This window comes from Oncorhynchus tshawytscha, linkage group LG15, assembly GCF_018296145.1.
Source record: "Oncorhynchus tshawytscha isolate Ot180627B linkage group LG15, Otsh_v2.0, whole genome shotgun sequence".
Classification (NCBI taxonomy): Eukaryota; Metazoa; Chordata; class Actinopteri; order Salmoniformes; family Salmonidae; genus Oncorhynchus; species Oncorhynchus tshawytscha.
In genome coordinates, this window is record NC_056443.1 from 13825501 (window position 1) to 13844473 (window position 18973).

At 41.9% G+C, this 18973-nt stretch overlaps 1 protein-coding gene across 1 annotated transcript; it reads left to right on the forward strand.

The window, feature by feature from the left end:
- Positions 1–804: 804 nt before the first annotated feature.
- On the forward strand, positions 805–4939 carry LOC112214453 (cyclin-dependent kinase inhibitor 1B). Its single transcript, XM_024373201.2, has 3 exons — positions 805–1561; positions 2004–2120; positions 2674–4939. The coding sequence occupies exons 1-2, from the start codon at positions 1099–1101 to the stop codon at positions 2111–2113; spliced, it is 573 nt and encodes a 190-aa protein (XP_024228969.1). The 5' UTR covers positions 805–1098; the 3' UTR covers positions 2114–2120; positions 2674–4939.
- The last annotated feature ends 14034 nt before the right edge of the window (positions 4940–18973 follow it).

Genomic DNA, 18973 nt, shown 5'->3' on the forward strand with positions numbered 1-18973 from the left:
CAAATTATACCCACCCTCAATTTCATACTCATGACGTCACAACACCCATAAAGCTATCTAGCTAGCTGGCTAATGTTAGCTAGTCCGCTATCTTGCTAAATAGCGATTATCGTCAATTAACTATATGACCAAAAAATATGCATCATCGTTTGTCTCTACATTAACTAAAATATTCCTTTCAACTGTACATTTTTTGGGTGACACGTTATGACGTTATAATTACTTGCATTTTCTTCCATCCAAGTATTTTTGTCAGCCATCTTTGCTGAAGAAGGTCTCCAACCTTGGGTCACATAGCATCAAATTCGTCAGGGGAACCACTCGATATGATTGGTCATCGCCCAGCGATCGCCGCTGGTGATTTCCATAACCACCAGCGAGAGGAATAGAGGCCTAACTCAAAAAACTCAAAAAAAAAAACATGTCTCCTTTCAGCAGGGGACATTTTTCGTTTGTTTCGCCCACCAAGCAAGGCGATTTTTATGGAGCACAATAAAAATGTCGAATTTGGTCATCAAAAAATGTATGGATTATTTTCTAAGTGAGGTTTATTTGATTGAATATAAGTTTATAAGAAAGCAGTGACATACCAGCAACTTTAAGGAAAAACACTTTATATTGGAGATGTCTTCAGATGGCTATGCATATTAATGAAATGAGGCTCGAATCATAACATCTCTCTCCATTCAGTACAGGCGGTTGACGTCACCGACCCTCATTGAATATTTAAAAATATTACAATAATGAGATGTATTCACCAATCCAAAGAAAGGGTAGGCGGGAGCTAGACAGCCTGCCGTGCCGCTTTGTGGACAACGACTCCCATTGTGGCGGAGAAACATGTTTCTTGTCAGTATATCCATCATCTTTGGTACAGCACAGACGACTTAGCTCCGTAGTCACGCGGCAGAAAACAACCAAACAACCAACAGAACTAAGCTTTCAATATTCGGGCAGATTGTTTTTTGCTTGGAGGGGGAATCACGTTGGCTGTTTTACGGATGTTATGCATGCGTCTCTAACTTGTGTTTCAGGTCGCTTATTTAAAAGGAATACTTCTTTTTTCTGTAAACTGTCGCGATTTATGGTAGTTTTCATATGTGCAACAACATGTCAAATGTTAGTCTTTCGAATGGGAGTCCGACGTTGGAAATGGTGGATCCGCGTCCGACGAATCACACGAAGCCCCCAATTCGCAGAAATCTTTTCGGATCGGTAGATCACGACGACTTTAGGAGGGAGTGTTTGGTTCAAATGAAAGAGATGGAGAAGGATTCTATTGACAAATGGAATTATGATTTCCAAAACGACAAGCCCCTTTCCCAGGGAGATTATAAATGGGAACCCATGAAAAGCAGTGACCTGCCTGACTTTTACAGCAGACCGCCTCACAAGGGAGTCTTGTCATCTGGAAATGTGGACCATAACGGGAATCATGATTACCGAGTCCGACCGAGCTGTCTTACGAACGGGTCTGAGCTATCCGAGGAGACTGAGAGCGAGAGGCAGACGCATTGTCACCACTCTCACAACCGGGCAAGGAAAAGACCTGCAAATCCAGGTAAATTATGCCGTTTTGAAAATGGATTTGAGGATTTTAGAGTTAACCAATCGAAAACAATTCAGCCAGTCTCCATCGCACAATATGCCGCAGTCGAATTAAATTGTTACAATCTGCGAAATTGTATAAAAATTCTGCTTCACTGCACTGATACGATGTCGCAGAAAGCCTATACTTTGTACCCCTCATCTCTAGATTCCGTCGACACTTTCTTTCCAGGAAGACACGCTTTGTGTGTCAAGCTATTTAACACTTTGATTTCTTTCTCGTCTTGTGTTTTGAATGTTTGTTCTGCTCTGACCTAATGAATAGCCTGATTATGTAACCACTTGGCTGTTTCGCTTGATGATAAACGTAATTTCTGAACTATTCAACAGGGCGGGAAATTAGCTTTTGAGAAATAAACTGTTTACTGACATATCTTTAAATTGTGTTTTTTCAGAGCCCCAAAGTACTGGTAAAAAGTCACATTCCAGTGAAGAGGATGAAGTGGTGTCAAAGTCAGTAGAGCAGACACCCAGCAAAAACGATTCCAGGACACATGAACACTAATACCAAGGTAAGAACTTCATCATCATGCATTTCCAATGTATACTGTCAGGTGAGTGTGAAATGATGTGTGAATGACATAACCTTTGAATAATGTCATTTGTTCATGTGGAATTAGAATGTCCTGGAGCATAACCCAGTTGTTCTAATAACCTTATTATAAACATTAGCATTTCAGTTGTGAAGCCTTAGTGAGATGTTAAAAAGGGTAGATGACACACTTTGCTACACGCCCCAGCTATCTGGTCTAATATTAACTTAAGCAAGCCTAGTTCAAGTGCAGAACAGTAGTAACACGTCATCAGCAGGCTTTGCATGAGGAAGGGTTGTTTTCAAGAGAATGAGCTCTTCAAGATGCTGCTCTCTCTCTGCAGAAGTCAGTCTTGAGTGACATATTAACATTTAATGTACACTTTTGCACTGTTTTCTTGCTTCAGCAGAATACACAATGCATGATACTGGACAACTAAACTGTCTTTACTATGCATGTGTTATAACCTTCAGGCTATGTACCCATAACCCCTTCTCTGAACAGAGCTAATATGAATTTGTTTTCCCCACAGCGCTGAGAAGTCCTCCTTTTTCATTGAATACTGTACTTCAGGACCTTAAGAAGATAAGAGGGAAAGAAGAGAAGACAGGATACAAAATGGCCTGCCTTTAGGAGGGAGGGAGGCTGTGCAAGCACTGAATATATACACTAAAGTTTTGGCACTCAATTTAATCCTATCTCCTCAAAAGCAGAAAATGTAGCAGTGCGCAAAATTGGATGTTTTTCCCTTTTTGCTCAGTTTTATTTTAACTACCTATGTTTCATATGTAGCACATAAAACATAATATTATTATGTTAATAAAATAAGTGTCTTGAAGAATTGCTGTGCAGTTCTCAAAAAAATATTGTTTGCTTTTAAAAGTGGTCATATGATATCCTTGTTCAGAAATAATTGATAGTTATACATGGCAGCAGGGTAGCCTAGTTGTTAGAGCATTGGACTAGTAACCGAAAGGTTGCAAGTTCAAATCCCTGAGCTGACAAGGTACAAATCTGTCATTCTGCCCCTGAACAGGCTGTTAAACCCACTGTTCCTAGCCTGTCATTGAAAATAAGAATTTGTTCTTAACTGACTTGCCTAGTTAAATAAAGGTAAAAAGAAAATGCAGATTATTTCTAAGTCACTGTTTTTGAGAGTATCTCATCAAAGAATCAGTTGTTTCTATTTTGTGGCTTTATTCAGTGTTCAGTGCTAGTACATAGTTTGAAGGCCTATTATTCAAAAGCTGGTCAATTCTATTTCAATTGATGAAGTAAACTGAAAGTCATTCCAATTCCAATTTTCCTCAATGTTTTTCAATGACAGAAAATATTTGGATTTTTTTTTAACTTCCTGAGTTGACTGAATTTGAATGTAATTGACCCAATGCTACACTAAGGTCATACTGTCAATCAGTATGTTACATGACCTAACTAGATACAAGTTTACATGCAAATAATATATTATTATTATTTTTATTAAGTGTTCCTACTGCGAAAGGGAAAGATCCTGCCAAAGTTTCAACATTTGTCTTATTTTTATGGAGAAATAATTAAATGATTAGGCCTTATTCATGGCATAGTTAGAAATGATTGGTTAAAGTTTGAAAATATAGTTCCCATTTTGAAGTATTAATTATTATTATTATGCCACCCTAAAATTAGTTGGTTTCCTTCAACTTATTCATAATGTGGTCCAGTTTGACCCAGAGTAGCCTACACTCTCAGATGTGTTTTGTAACCCCTGGGCACTTTTCAAACATAAATATGTGAATCAACGATTTGCCTCTTATTGTGTGTTGACTTCATATTGAGCATGACATGGCACTATATAGACCACACAAAGGAAATAATTAGCATCTTTGAGGAGGACAGACAGATAAAAGACAAAGCTATACTGCATGTACAGTGTGTCTATATAAAACTTTGAAGTGTACCTGTGTATTTTTCCTTGTAAAAATTATAGTAACGTATTTTTCTTCAGGTTTTTGTGGTTGAATTGATATCCAAAAGTGACATTTTTTGAGCATTGTTATGTAAATACTTTAAAAAATGTTTTTGGATAGAAAAGGTTGCACAACTGAGCCTGGTTAAAAATATACCTGTATATTTTGTATTGTGTCTCTGAAACCAGCAGTCATTTGATAAAAAAAACTATATTGGTTTAAATAAAAAGTTATTTATTTATTATTTTCATAATTGCGTATTATGTGCACATTCATTTTCCTCCATATGTCAACATTGTCACAGTATGCTATACATTCAGGCTTATAGTGTGCCAGGGCCAACCTCGCCAGTAGGCTAGTAAAGGTATTAGTTATGAGATATGGTTGATAATGTGTAAAAACACACGTATAGACTAGTCACCCAGAAATTATTGTTGTGCAGCAGGATGTGAGAGCAACGACTAGTTGCAACTTTTTTATCTATGCATAATGCTACAGTCACAACTTCCACTGAAGTTTGCTCCCCTGCCTGTTCGGGCGGTGTTCAGTAGTCGTCATCACCGTCCTACTAGCCGCTACCGATCCCTTTTTCGTTTGTCTGTTGGTTTTGTCTTATTAGTTTCACCTGTGTGTATTTTGGTTTAATTAGCTTCCCTATATGTAGTAGTTTGACCTGCCCTTGTTTTGTGCGGGATTGTCTTTTGTTACGCGTGTACATATTAGGTCGTGGTGTATTTTATTTTCTATACTGGACACCCTGTGGTTTTGGGTTGTCTGGTATAGTGTCCTGTGCCCTGTATTGTATTGGGCTTATCAGTTTGGTGTGCAATAGTAAAGCACTTTACTCCGTTACTCTCTCTCTGCGTCTGATTCCTGCACACACACCTAGTCCCGCGTGACAGTTACTGTTTATTGAGTGAAGAGATTCTTTAGAATTGAAATCACCATAGATTCCACGAGACATGCTCAAGAGAATTTGCAAATAAAGACATAATCGTACTTCGATTAAACGTAACTCGCGCTGCAGAGAGAAGGTAACCAACCTAATTTGTAATGTGCAAACCAAACTAGTGTGTCTAGGATACTTTACAACCATGGCAATATACACATTTCTCATGTGGTATCAAAACAATTACGCACAACTCTCACTATTACACATCTTGAGCTGATTTACACCCCATTCTCTCTTTTGGAGTTTGCACCGACTCTCGACTTAAAAACAACACGCATAGTCAGGGCACATCCTGTTCTACAGTACGGGTGGAAAAAGTATGTTATTGACACTCGCTTTCGCCAATCAGGCACGCATTAAGAAAAGCACACCACTTCTGACAGCCACTTCGGTTGGCTTTCACTGCAGCCAGGTTTGAACAGAGTTAATTTAGGTCAGGACAGCATGTTCTTTTCGAGGAGCACACCCCTAAGTACTTTCATTGGCTGGCCCGACTGGAGTGCCTCCTGCTCATACGAGCAGGAGTAGTACAGTGTATATGTGAATAGAACTGTCCCTGTAATGACTTCCTTTTACAGTGAAAGTAAGCGAAAGATATGTGGAAGAAAACAAACAACAGTGATGTGTGCATAGAGAGAATTGTTATTATTAATAACCCTTATTTTACCAGGTAAGTTGACTGAGAACACATTCTCATTTACAGCAACAACGTTACAGGGGGAGGAGGGGGGATGAATGAGCCAATTGTAAACTGGGTATGATTAGGTGACCGTGATGGTATGAGGGCCAGATTGGGAATTTAGCCAGGACACCTGGATCAAGACCACTACTCTTACGATAAGTGCCACGGGATCTTTAGTGACCACAGAAAGTCAAGACACCCGTTTAATGTCCCATCCGAAAGACGACACCCTACACAGAGCAATATCCCCAATCACTGCCCCGGGGCATTGGGATATTTTTTAGACCAGAGGAAAGGGGGCCTTCTACTGGTCTTCCAAAACCACTTAGAGAAGAGGCGAGGAAAAACAACTTCAGGTTGGCAGTCACATGGAGGAATAGAATAGATTAGTTTACAGCACAGTTATAACACCTGTGTGTGTAGTGTACATACATGTAATGCCCGGATCATATTCTGCAATCGCTAGTTAGTAGTTATTCTGCATTGGTACGTTTATCCAATATTTAGTGGTACTGTCAATTCTTTATGGAGTGAAAATGGTCTAAATAGGAATGGCAAACATTGCATACAGTAGGGTACTGTAGTAATGAGTTTACACTGTCTGACCTTGTAATAGGCTGTAGAAAAAAGACGACCACATCCCTGTTGTTATTGTTGTTGATGCCGGATTTCTAGGAAGCCACTGTGGTGGAGGCCATTCACATATTTCTGGTTAATCTGAATTTGATATTCAAGCTAAAAACAAGCACTTATTTAAAGAAGTAGTGTGTACTGTATATCTCTCTCAGAAGAAAGAAACACAATTTATTGGAATTATGACTATCTCTTCACTACAATGTTGCTACTATGCCAGATTGGACTACATAAATATTGGCACAAACAAGACTGTAAAATGCCTCACTATTCATATGGGTAACTGGGAGCTGTCAAAGTTTTTTTTGTTGAATTGAAAAAAATATTTTGAAAACATAGTTAACTGAAAGCCCGAACCCAGTCCCACCCTACTATAAAATACTGTATCCCATGGAGCACACTGTTACATACAATACAGTACCAATCAAAAGTTTGGACATACCAAGGTATTTTCTTTATTTTTACTATTTTCTAGATTGTAGAATAATAGTGAAGACATCAAAACTATAAAATAACACATATGGAATCATGTAGTAACCAAAAAAGTGTTGAACAAATCAAAATATATTTTATATTTGAGATTCTTCAATGTAGCCACCCTTTGCCTTGATGACAGCTTTGCAAACTCTTGGCATTCTCTCAACCAGCTTCATGAGGTAGTCACCTGGAATGCATTTCAATTAACAGGTGTGCTTTGTTAAAAGGCACACCTGTTAATGCATTTGAGCCAATCAGTTGTGTTATGACAAGGGTCTTACTGGGTCTGGGTCTGGGTCTTACCTGAAACGTGATAGTGCGAAATGGCCATGACTTTTTCAGCAGACCCTGGCCAGCTGCACAATGCCATCTCCTCCCAAGGAGCCACCATCGTAGGCACAAGGAATTGCTTTGTGGCCTTATGGAGGGGGTCCAAACGTTGGCTGAACACCATGACGGGGAGTTGGATATTTTCTGGAGCAATTCTGCAGATTGTCTGGGAGGCAGCCTACCACGGTGGTAACCCCACAGCCCCTCAGTAACTGAGCTGTTAGCAGCACCGTCTCATCGGTCACTCCATTTTCTCGGGCACCCCGCTTACCTCCCCTGGAACTTCAATGGAGAGCCAAGCACCTGTCAGGCGTTTCTAGCTCAGCGTGCCCTCCTCCTTCCCCTTGGATTGCTCCAAGATAGCCTACCTCATCACGCTGATGTCCGGGAGGGCTCTCACCTAGGTTACTGCTGTATTTGTACAACAGCCGGCCATATGCGTTAGCCTGAAGGGGTTCGTGGGAGAGGTGAAGAAGGTTTATGATGCCCCGTCCTCCGGGAGAGAAACTGCCCTGGAGGGGTTCGTGGGAGAGGTGAAGAAGGTTTATGATGCCCCGTCCTCCAGGAGAGAAGCTGCCCAGAAGCTAAACCAGCTTCAGCAGGACTCCCGCATCGTGGCAGACCATCTGTTGGATTTCCGCAATGACCCAAAACACACCTCCAGGCGGTGTAAGGGCTATTTGACCAAGGAGAGTGATGGAGTGCTGCATCAGATGACCTGGCCTCCACAATCACCCGACCTCAACCCAATTGAGATGGTTAAGGATGAGTTGGTCCGCGGAGAGAAGGAAAAATACAGCCAACAAGTGCTCAGCATATGTGGGAATTCCTTCAAGACTTTTGGAAAAGCATTCCAGGTGAAGCTGGTTGAGAGAATGCCAAGAGTGTGCAAAGCTTTCATCAAGGCTACTTTGAAGAATCTCAAATATAAACTATATTTTGATTTGTTTAACCTTTTTTTTGGTTACTATATGATTCCATATGTGCTATTTCATAGTTTTGATGTCTTCACTATTATTTTACAATGTAGAGTAAAATAAAGAAAAACTCTTGAATGAGTAGGTGTGTCCTAACGTTGTTCTGTTTGTCTGTTGCCTGTTCATCTTATCTTGGCAGCATTCTTTCCCGCCTTCCTGTTTCTCTAGTTCTATTTCCTAGTTTTCCCTGGTTCTGCCTACCCTGAACCCAAGCCTGCCTGCCGTCCTGTACCTGCCTGACTCTGACCTGATGACGAACCTCTGCCTACCCTCGACCTGCCCTTTGCCTGCCCTGTGTTTCTAATAAATAATCTGAGAACTGTACTATCTGCCTCCCATGTATGCATCTGGGTCGTATCCTGAGCAACAATCTGTGACTGTTATTACTAATTTGGCTATATTGTGATTATACAGTTACCTCAAATGCACTGTTCCTCCCATATTGTTGTTTTATTTTCATGCCTAAATGTCTCATGGAACCATAATGAACTGTGATTTTAGATAATAAAACATATGGGAGCTACTAGAGTTTTCCTCTCAGTGACAATACTCCAGTTCATCTGAAATACAAATTTCCTCAAAATGTTCTCAACTAACCCCACATCTTGTCAGGGCAAAAAGCCCTGTGTAAGGTTTTTGGCCTACAGTAAGTGAGAAACAAACCATTTAATGGTAAAGGGAATTACTACACATTTTATGTGTAATTAACAAGTATCACATCTGTTTCTCATCTACTGGATAAAACATCTTATAGATGGACAAATGAATATGGAGCACATAGGCAGGAACAATGCAGCCACATTATTAAACCCCACCGTGTGTTACTCCTTTGATGGCTGTCAGTTGTCAGAAAATAAGCCCATTACTCTTATTGAATTTACATTTTGTTGTGCTGGTCTCTTTTGAGATCCTCTACTGACTAGAGGTAGATTAGCTATGCCAAATCAATCTTTGAAGTGATTCAGCATTTCATAGAGTAGACAACCAGAGTCATGCACATTCAGGCGGATACAATTATGTTTGCCCCGTGTGCACATAAAGGCAAAGTAGCTAATAATCCCAGCACCAGATGTTTGAGTTCATATCAGATCGAACTGAATGGCACTCAGAGCTCAATAACAACAGACAGAGCTCATTGAAGGTCAGCTATTGTTGGGGTTATCCTTGATGGAGAGGGAAACTACTGTGCAGCAGCCAAAATATTTAGGTGGTGTGCAAGTGTGTGTAGGTGCGTGCATGTGTGCATGTGTTTGACTCAACTCAACTGGCAGAAAGGCAAGGTAATGAGGCACACACACTAGATGAGATGATATCATCATTTTCAAAGGACCCAGCTTGTATTGCCAGGTATGACCTCACACGCAGAGTAGTTAGGTGGTGTGTGTGTGAGTGAGGGAATGTGTGTGTTTTCCACACGTGTGTGTGTGTGTAAAGTTGACAATTCTCCTCATACTGACCCCTTCATTGATATGGCTATGTTAGCACACACCACCTCATAACCTCCCCTCAGTGACCCTATGTCCATTACCTAGTAATAAGCGGTGTAGGGTTTTAATCAATCTCAGCTCTTAGAGGTGTGCTTGTGCACACGTTTGTATGAGTTGTCTGAGCCCATTCAAAACTCATTCAAAGTCGAAAGCCAACCACATTTCCGTGGTACGTGAATTAGCAGAGGTCTAATTTCTACAACAGATAATGAGAAGAGAAAAGGACAGTAAAAATCACAAATGTTGGAGTTGGCACTGTTAATATATGATTAGCAGAGGCCCAAAAAACATGAGCTCATATTCTGGCATCTCCACTTGGAAAAAAAGGAACAAGCTTAGCTTATGAATGTTCTTATTTTATTTTGGAAATGCAACTCGCTCATCTGTTTTGTGTTGTTATTAATTCAACAGATTTTTTTTATGAGGGTGAATTAACTATTTTATTTTCCATCTCTCTCTGCCCAACAGTCATGTGCTCTGGCACTAAACCCCTTGCCCATTATGGACCTATGTCAGAGAGCAGGCCTGGGTTCAAATACTATTTGAAATCTTTCAAATACTTTCAGCATTTGCCTGGAAGTACTGGTTGGGCGCAGTGTGCACATCTGGGACTTTTTTTATTGGTTCCATTGCAAACAGGCAAGCTCAGTCAAGCACCAATAACGTATTTGAAATGATTTGAAATAGTATTTGAATCCAGGTCTGTCAGTGAGTGAGTGAGTGGGAGTCAATGGGAGGGAAATTGAGGCCCTGGCTAAGACTCCCTCAGCCCAGGTTGGTCCAAGACGTGTCCAGCTTCAGTGCAGGATGTAAACAAGGGGACGTGCCAATGTGGAATTTTTATACACATTGGCTCCTTGACACATGGTATCTTGCTGTGTGAACTCAGAGACACACTGGATGGAGTGCAGCATGTGTGTTTTTGATTTGCTCAGAGCGAGTGAGCATGCTGCGCTGTGCTCGTATGTTCAACCCCATCATTGTCTCCCCCTTCCTTCCCCCTAGTGTATCACATCTTTGATTTCTTTCACCTGGCCCAGAGGGGGTTGATGACATACTTGTGTTGGGCAGGGAAAGAGAAAGAGAGAGAAAGAGAGAGAAAAATAAAGAAAGAGAGAGAGAGAGAGAGGGGAGAAAAACCAATTTGGTTTGAAAAATCTATCAACTGCTGAGGTGACCCATGCGCCTGCTAATAACTAGGGGGGTATGTCTGTTTGCCTCATACGTCAGTGCACAGCCAGCTGGAGGATGGCACGCACTTCCAGACAGAGGCAGCACAGTAATTCAGTATCATTTACTGTGTGCCTGCCTTTCACAATTCAGAAAAAACACTGACTGGCTATGCTATTAATACCCAAGGCACATAGAGCGTTCTATGGGATTAGTAAACAATAGATGGTGCCCTCTAGTATGGTATTGCAGAAGCACAAACATATAGTATTTAGTCATGGCATCGTACTGTATGGGTTTTTTCTCAGTGACACTCCTCACTTCACAGTCACCATTACTCTCCTGATTCCAACATATAATTACCTCTCTGATCTAAAACCATACATCATAATGTTACTTTAATTTAATTATACCAATGTGTTTTCATTAATTTAATTCCCTTAATCTATTTCATAAGAATTTGTAAGATTATTGTTTGCATAAAATAGACGGAGACCAGTCTTATCAATAATAAGTAACAGAATTTATTCTCGGAGCGCACTGCCACGTTACCACGAGCAACAGTTTATATACAATAACATGACATAATTTCATTGCTTAACAGAATCCCCTCCTCTCGACCGGGACAAAGTGAGGTTAAAAGTTCATTCTAACTTACTAACACACTCACAGGTCACACAACATAATTGAATTAACTTTTGACCCCTCAACATTATCGATCACCACTTAGCTGACCGTTCTAATTAACAGAAAACCTAGGAATGCACTCACTGTCTTATCTAAAACACCCCAGAGCTAAGTTTCGTCGGTTCAACCATAGGTTAACTACCTTATCTGCTTACTTAATCCACAACCCATTAGTTTCTGCCTAGTTGGAATGGTGTTCATTAATGCAACCGCTGTGTCAGATTTTTAAAAAACTTTACGGAAAAAGCATAATCTGAGAACGGCGCTCAGAACCCAAAACAGCCAGAGGAATATCCGCCATTTTGGAATCAACAAAGTTAGAAACAACACCATAAATATTCACTTACCTTTGATGATCTTCATCAGAAGGCACTCCCAGAAATCCCAGTTCAACAATAAATGACTGATTTGTTCCATAAAGTTCCAGCATTTATGTCCAAATAGCCACTTGTTGTTATTGTGTTCAGCCCAGTAATCCATCTTCATGCGGCGCAAGCATTTCGTCCAGACAAAAACTCAAAAAGTTCCGTTACAGTCCTTTAGAAACATGTCAAACGATGTATGGAATCAATCGTTAGGATGTTTTTAACATAAAACATCAATAATGTTCCAGCCGGAGAATTCCTTTGTCTTCAGAAAAGCATTGGAACGAGAGGTAACTGTGTCAGGAACGCGCATCATGAGACCGGGGCTCTCTGCCAGACCTCTGACTTAAAGAGGTCTCATGAGCCCCTCCTTTATAGTAGAATCCTCAAACCAGTTTCTAAAGATGGTTGACATCTAGTGGAAGCCGTAGGAAGTGCAACCTCATCCATATCTCAATGTGTATTCGGTAGGCCAAGCTTTGAAAAACTACAAACCTCTGATGTCCCACTTCCTGGTTGGATTTTTTTCAGGTTTTTGCCTGCCATATGAGTTCTGTTATACTCACAGACATCATTCAAACAGTTTAAGAAACGTCAGAGTGTTTTCTATCCAATACTACTAATAATATGCATATATTAGCATCTGGGACAGAGTAGGAGGCAGTTCACTCTGGGCACGCTATTCATCCAAATGTGAAAATACTGCCCCCTATACCAAAAAGGTTTTAACCTATAGTGACGCCCAGCCCGTGAACGTGACCGTTATCATCATCTGACACTAATTAGCATAACGCAACGGACATAAATCTTCCTAGAAAATATTCCTATTCATGAAAATCACAAGTGAAATATATTGGAACACAGCTTAGCCTTTTGTTAATCACCCTGTCATCTCAGATTTTCAAAATATGCTTTACAGCCAACGCTAGACAAGCATTTGTGTAAGTTTATCATAGCCTAGCATAGCATTATGCCTTGCTAGCAGCAGGCAAACTTGTCACGGAAATCCCCCTAACACCAAGAGGATATATCCTTTCTAGCGCAGGGGTTCCGCTAGCGGAACACCTCGACAACATTCCGCTGAAAAGGCAGCGCGCAAATTTCAAAAATATTTTTGGGAAATATGAAATATGTAACTTTCACACATTAACAAGTCCAATACAGCAAATGAAAGATAAACATCTTGTTAATCTACCCATCGTGTCCGATTTAAAACATGCTTTACAGCTAAAGACAACATATGATTATCTTAGATCACAGCCAACTCAAAAAACACAGCCATTTTTCCAGCCAAAGATAGGAGTCACAAAAATCAGAAACATAGATAAAATGAATCACTAACCTTTGATGATCTTCATCAGATGACACTCGTAGGACATCATGTTACACAATACATGTATGTTTTGTTCAATAATGTGCATATTTATATACAAAAATCTCAGTTTACATTGGCGCCTTACGTGCAGTAATGTTTTGATTCCAAAACATCTGGTGATTTTGCAGAAATACTCATAATAAACATTGATAAAAGATACAAGTGTTATTCACAGAATTAAAGATAGACTTCTCCTTAATAACTCCTCCACACACAAGGCAAGACACATGCCTCTGTTTGCATCTTCCACATCAGATGGAGTGTAACCGATGTGAAATGGATAGCTAGTTAGCAGTGGTGCGCGCTAACAACGTTTCAATCGGTGACTTCACTTGCTCTGAGACCTTGAAGTAGTTGTTCCCCCTGCTCTGCAAGGGCTGCGGCTTTTGTGGCACAATGGGTATCGATGCTTCGAGGGTGGCTGTTGTTGTTGTTGTGTGCAAGAGGGTCCCTGGTTCGGGGCGAGGAGAGGGACGGAAGCTGTACTGTTGCACCGGTCATACATCAGACCTCACCTTTGGGTGTGTGAGAGAGAAAAGGAAACACCTACATCTAACAGAACATAACTGTCTGTCTCATTTCAACCACAAGACAAATGTCACATTCAGCAGCACACTCTAAAAGTTTAAATTGAAAAATAAGTTAAAACAAGGAGAAAACCAACCATTGACTTTGCATAACGTTTGAAATAAAAACCTCTATCTAATGTATAAATAGGGATTATAGAATAACATATCTTTCTGATAGCTTTGAAATGTTTTGTTGAGATGATAAATTGCATAAAGAAATGGCAACCCCACCCCCAGCCCATGTCCAAAAACCATAACCATTGCAGTGCAATCAGTAGCTAGGGAAAACACTCTTACTACAGCTCGGTCAACATGGCTATCTCCTGTGAGCATTAACCATCCATTCCCTGGACAAGCACACATTCAGCTCAATTATCAGTCAGCTCTAGACACCACGGCCTTTGGTCTACATTCAAACCTATGACTGCGTCCCAAATGACACCCTCTTTCCTATTTACAGTAGTGCACTACTTTTGACCAGGGCCCATAGGGCACTATATAAGGAATAGGGTGCCGTTTGGGATGCACACCATGGGTCAGTTTTATGACCCATCATAAGGCATGCCACATACGATAAGATAGAGGTTGTAGTTGATGATTAAACGCAATGTTATGATAACAGAATGATGTGATAACAGAATGACAAAGAGGACCCTAAGCCCTACACACAAAACAAGTTGATTGATGGAAAGGAGATATAGCTAGAGGTTGTTTTCAGAACTGAGTAGCAATAAATAGACAGATTCCAGAGGATTCAATTAGTTCTAGACTGCAGAGTCATCTTTTCTTTTGAAGATCGGCATACCAAGTCAGTCAAATCAGAAGCAAGACTTTTTCAATTAAGCTAGTAAGGTTTTAGGGAGAGTAAGATGATCCCACGTCTGTGCGTACAGTATGTGAGCAACTTTAAACTGGAGGAAAATCAGAACTCTAGTTTGCAAGCCTTGTGCCTCTCTCTGTTGCTGATCCTTTCATTCACATTGCCCTCTCTTGGAGCCCAAAGGAGAGTGTGGTATAACATAATACCACAATTATCCAAATACCACACGACACATGAATGATATATCATTATTACATAGACGAGTTATGAGGGCTTTCTTTGGTATAAATACCTTATCAGTGGACTGGGCTCATAATGGGGCATAATTATGATAGGTTTGAGATTGTATAATCATATCATCATCCCATTCATATGGCTTCACTGTTGAATTCACTGTGCGAACAAGGGTGGTGGTTTCGGCTATACTGGGATAGGGAGATGACTGGCTAAATAGAAAGGAGAAGATACAGTGCATTCGGAAAGTATTCAGACCCCTTCCCTTTTTCTACATTTTGTTACGTTACAGCCGTATTCTAAAATGGATTAAATAAAAACATTTCATCATCAATCTTCACGCAATACCCCCAAAGTTTTTTTTAAAACATTTTTGCAAATGTATATATATGTTTATATAAAAACAGAAATACCTTATTTACATAAGTATTTGCCTTTGCTATGAGACTTGGAATTGAGATCAGGTGCATCCTGTTTCCATTTTCATCCTTGAGATGTTTCTACAGCTTGACTGGAGTACACCTGTGGTAAATTCATTTGATTGAACGTGATTTGGAAAGGCACACACCTGTCTATATAAGGTCCCACAGTTGACAGTGCATGTCAGAGCAAAAACCAAGTCATGAGGTCGAAAGAATTATCCGTAGAGCCCCGAGAAAGGATTTTGTCAAGTCACAGATCTGGGGAATGGTACCCCTAAATTTCTGCTGCATTGAAGGTCCCCAAGAACACAGTGGCCTCCATTATTCTTAAATGGAAGAATGATGGAACCACCAATACTCTTCCTAGAGCTGGCCACCCAACCAAACTGAGCAATCAGGAGAGAAGGGCCTTGGTCAGCGAGGTGACCAAGAACCCGATGGTCACTCTGACAGAGCTCCAGAGTTCCACTGTGGAGATGGGAGAACCTTTCAGAAGGACAACCATCCCTGCAGCACTCCACCAATAAAGCCTTTTGGCCAGATGGAAGACACTCCTCAGTAAGACCATGAGAAACAAGATTATCTGGTCTGATGAAACCAAGATTGAACTCTTTGGCCTGAATGCCAAGCGTCACGTCGGGAGGAAACCTGGCACCATCCCTACAGTGAAGCACCCCCCCTACCATCCAGCTATTAACTTTAAACGCTGTGTCGCTAGCGTAGTGGCAGCTTCCCTGTCCCATCTACCGCTGCCCCTGGACACTGATCACTTGGCTACATAGGTAATGCCTGCTGGACACTGTGATCACTTGGCGACATAGCTGATGCCTGCTGGACTGTCCATTAATCACGGTACCCCATTCTGTTTGTTTATGTTTTTATCTGTCGGCGTCAGCCGCACTCAGGCTCTGGTGTGTAGTTAATCCGACCCTCTCTGCCTAGTCAACGCCATTTTACCTGCTGTTGTTGTGCTAGCTGATTAGCTGTTGTTGTCTCACCTACTGTTTTAGCTAGCTCTCCCAATCAACACCTGCGTTTACTGTATGCCTCGCTGTATGTCTCTCTCAAATGTGAAAATGCCTTGTATACTGTTGTTCAGGTTAGTTATCATTGTTTTAGTTTACAATGGAGCCAGAAATAAGTCTCTCACTGTTGCCGCTTGCTACCGACCCCCCTCAGCTCCCAGCTGTGCCCTGGACACCATTTGTGAATTGATCACACCCCATCTAGCTTCAGAGTTTGTTCTGTTAGGTGACCTAAACTGGGATATGCTTAACACCCCGGCAGTCCTACAATCTAAGCTAGATGCCCTCAATCTCACACAAATCATCAAGGAACCCACCAGGTACAACCCTAAATCTGTAAACAAGGGCACCCTCATAGACGTCATCCTGACCAACTGGCCCTCCAAATACACCTCCGCTGTCTTCAACCAGGATCTGAGCGATCACTGCCTCATTGCCTGTATCCGCTACGGATCCGAAGTCAAACGACCACCCCTCATCACTGTCAAACTCTCCCTAAATCACTTCTGCGAGCAGGCCTTTCTCATCGACCTGGCCCGGGTATCCTGGAAGGATATTGACCTCATCCTGTCAGTTGAGGATGCCTGGTCATTCTTTAAAAGTAACTTCCTCACCATTTTAGATAAGCATGCTCCGTTCAAAAAATGTAGAACTAAGAACAGATATAGCCCTTGGTTCACTCCAGACCTGACTGCCCTCGACCAGCACAAAAACATCCTGTGGCGGACTGCAATAGCATCGAATAGTCCCCGCGATATGCAACTGTTCAGGGAAGTCAGGAACCAATACACGCAGTCAGTCAGGAAAGCAAAGACCAGCTTCTTCAGGCAGAAATTTGCATCCTGTAGTAAATTTGCATCCTCTAACTCCAAAAAGTTCTGGGACACTGTAAAGTCCATGGAGAACAAGAGCACCTCCTCCCAGCTGCCCACTGCACTGAGGCTAGGTAACACGGTCACCACAGATAAATCCATGATTATCGAAAACTTCAACAAGCATTTCTCAATGGCTGGCCATGCCTTCCTCCTGGCTACTCCAACCTCGGCCAACAGCTCCGCCCCCCCTACTCGCCCAAGCCTCTCCAGGTTCTCCTTCACCCAAATCCAGATAGCAGATGTTCTGAAAGAGCTGCAAAACCTGGACCCGTACAAATCAGCTGGGCTTGACAATCTGGACCCTCTATTTCTGAAACTATCCGCCCCCATTGTCGCTACCCCTATTACTAGCCTGTTCAACCTCTCTTTCATATCGTCTGAGATCCCCAAGGATTGGAAAGCTGCCGCAGTCATCCGCCTCTTCAAAGGGGGAGACACCCTGAACCCAAACTGTTACAGACTTATATCCATCCTGCCCTGCCTATCTAAGGTCTTCGAAAGCCAAGTCAACAAACAGGTCACTGACCATCTCGAATCCCACCGTACCTTCTCCGCTGTGCAATCTGGTTTCCGAGCCGGTCACGGGTGCACGTCAGCTACGCTCAAGGTACTAAACGATATCATAACCACCATCGATAAAAGACAGTACTGTGCAGTTGTCTTCATCGACCTGGCCAAGGCTTTCGACTCTGTCAACCACCATATTCTTATTGGCAGACTCAGTAGCCTCGGTGTTTCAAATGACTGCCTTGCCTGGTTCACCAAGTACTTTGCAGACAGAGTTCAGTGTGTCAAATCGGAGGGCATGCTGTCCGGGCCTCTGGCAGTCTCTATGGGGGTGCCACAGGGTTCAATTCTCGGGCTGACTCTTTTCTCTGTATATGTCAATGATGTTGTTCTTGCTGCGGGCGATTCCCTGATCCACCTCTACGCAGACGACACCATTCTTTATACTTCCGGCCCGTCCTTGGACACTGTGCTATCTAACCTCCAAACGAGCTTCAATGCCATACAACACTCCTTCCGTGGCCTCCAACTGCTCTTAAACGCTAGTAAAACCAAATGCATGCTTTTCAACCGTTCACTGCCTGCACCCGCACGCCTGACTAGCATCACCACCCTGGATGGTTCCGACCTAGAATATGTGGACATCTATAAGTACCTAGGTGTCTGGCTAGACTGTAAAATCTCCTTCCAGACTCATATCAAACATCTCCAATCTAAAATCAAATCTAGAGTCGGCTTTCTATTCCGCAACATAGCCTCCCTCACTCACGCCGCCAAACTACCCTAGTAAAACTGACTATCCTACCGATCCTCGACTTTGGCGATGTCATCTACAAAATAGCTTCTAATACTCTACTCAGCAAACTGGATGCAGTTTATCACAGTGCCATCCGTTTTGTTACTAAAGCACCTTATACCACCCACCACTGCGACCTGTATACTCTAGTCGGCTGGCCCTCGCTACATATTCATTGCCAGACCCACTGGCTCCAGGTCATCTACAAGCCATGCTAGGTAAAGCTCCACCTTATCTCAGTTCACTGGTCACGATGGCAACACCCACCCGTAGCACGCGCTCCAGCAGGTGTATCTCACTGATCATCCCTAAAGCCAACACCTCATTTGGCCACCTTTCGTTCCAGTTCTCTGCTGCCTGTGACTGGAATGAATTGCAAAAATCGCTGAAGTTGGAGACTTTTTTCTCCCTCACCAACTTCAAACATCTGCTATCTGAGCGGCTAACCGATCGCTGCAGCTGTACATAGTCTATCGGTAAATAGCCCACCCAATTTTACCTAC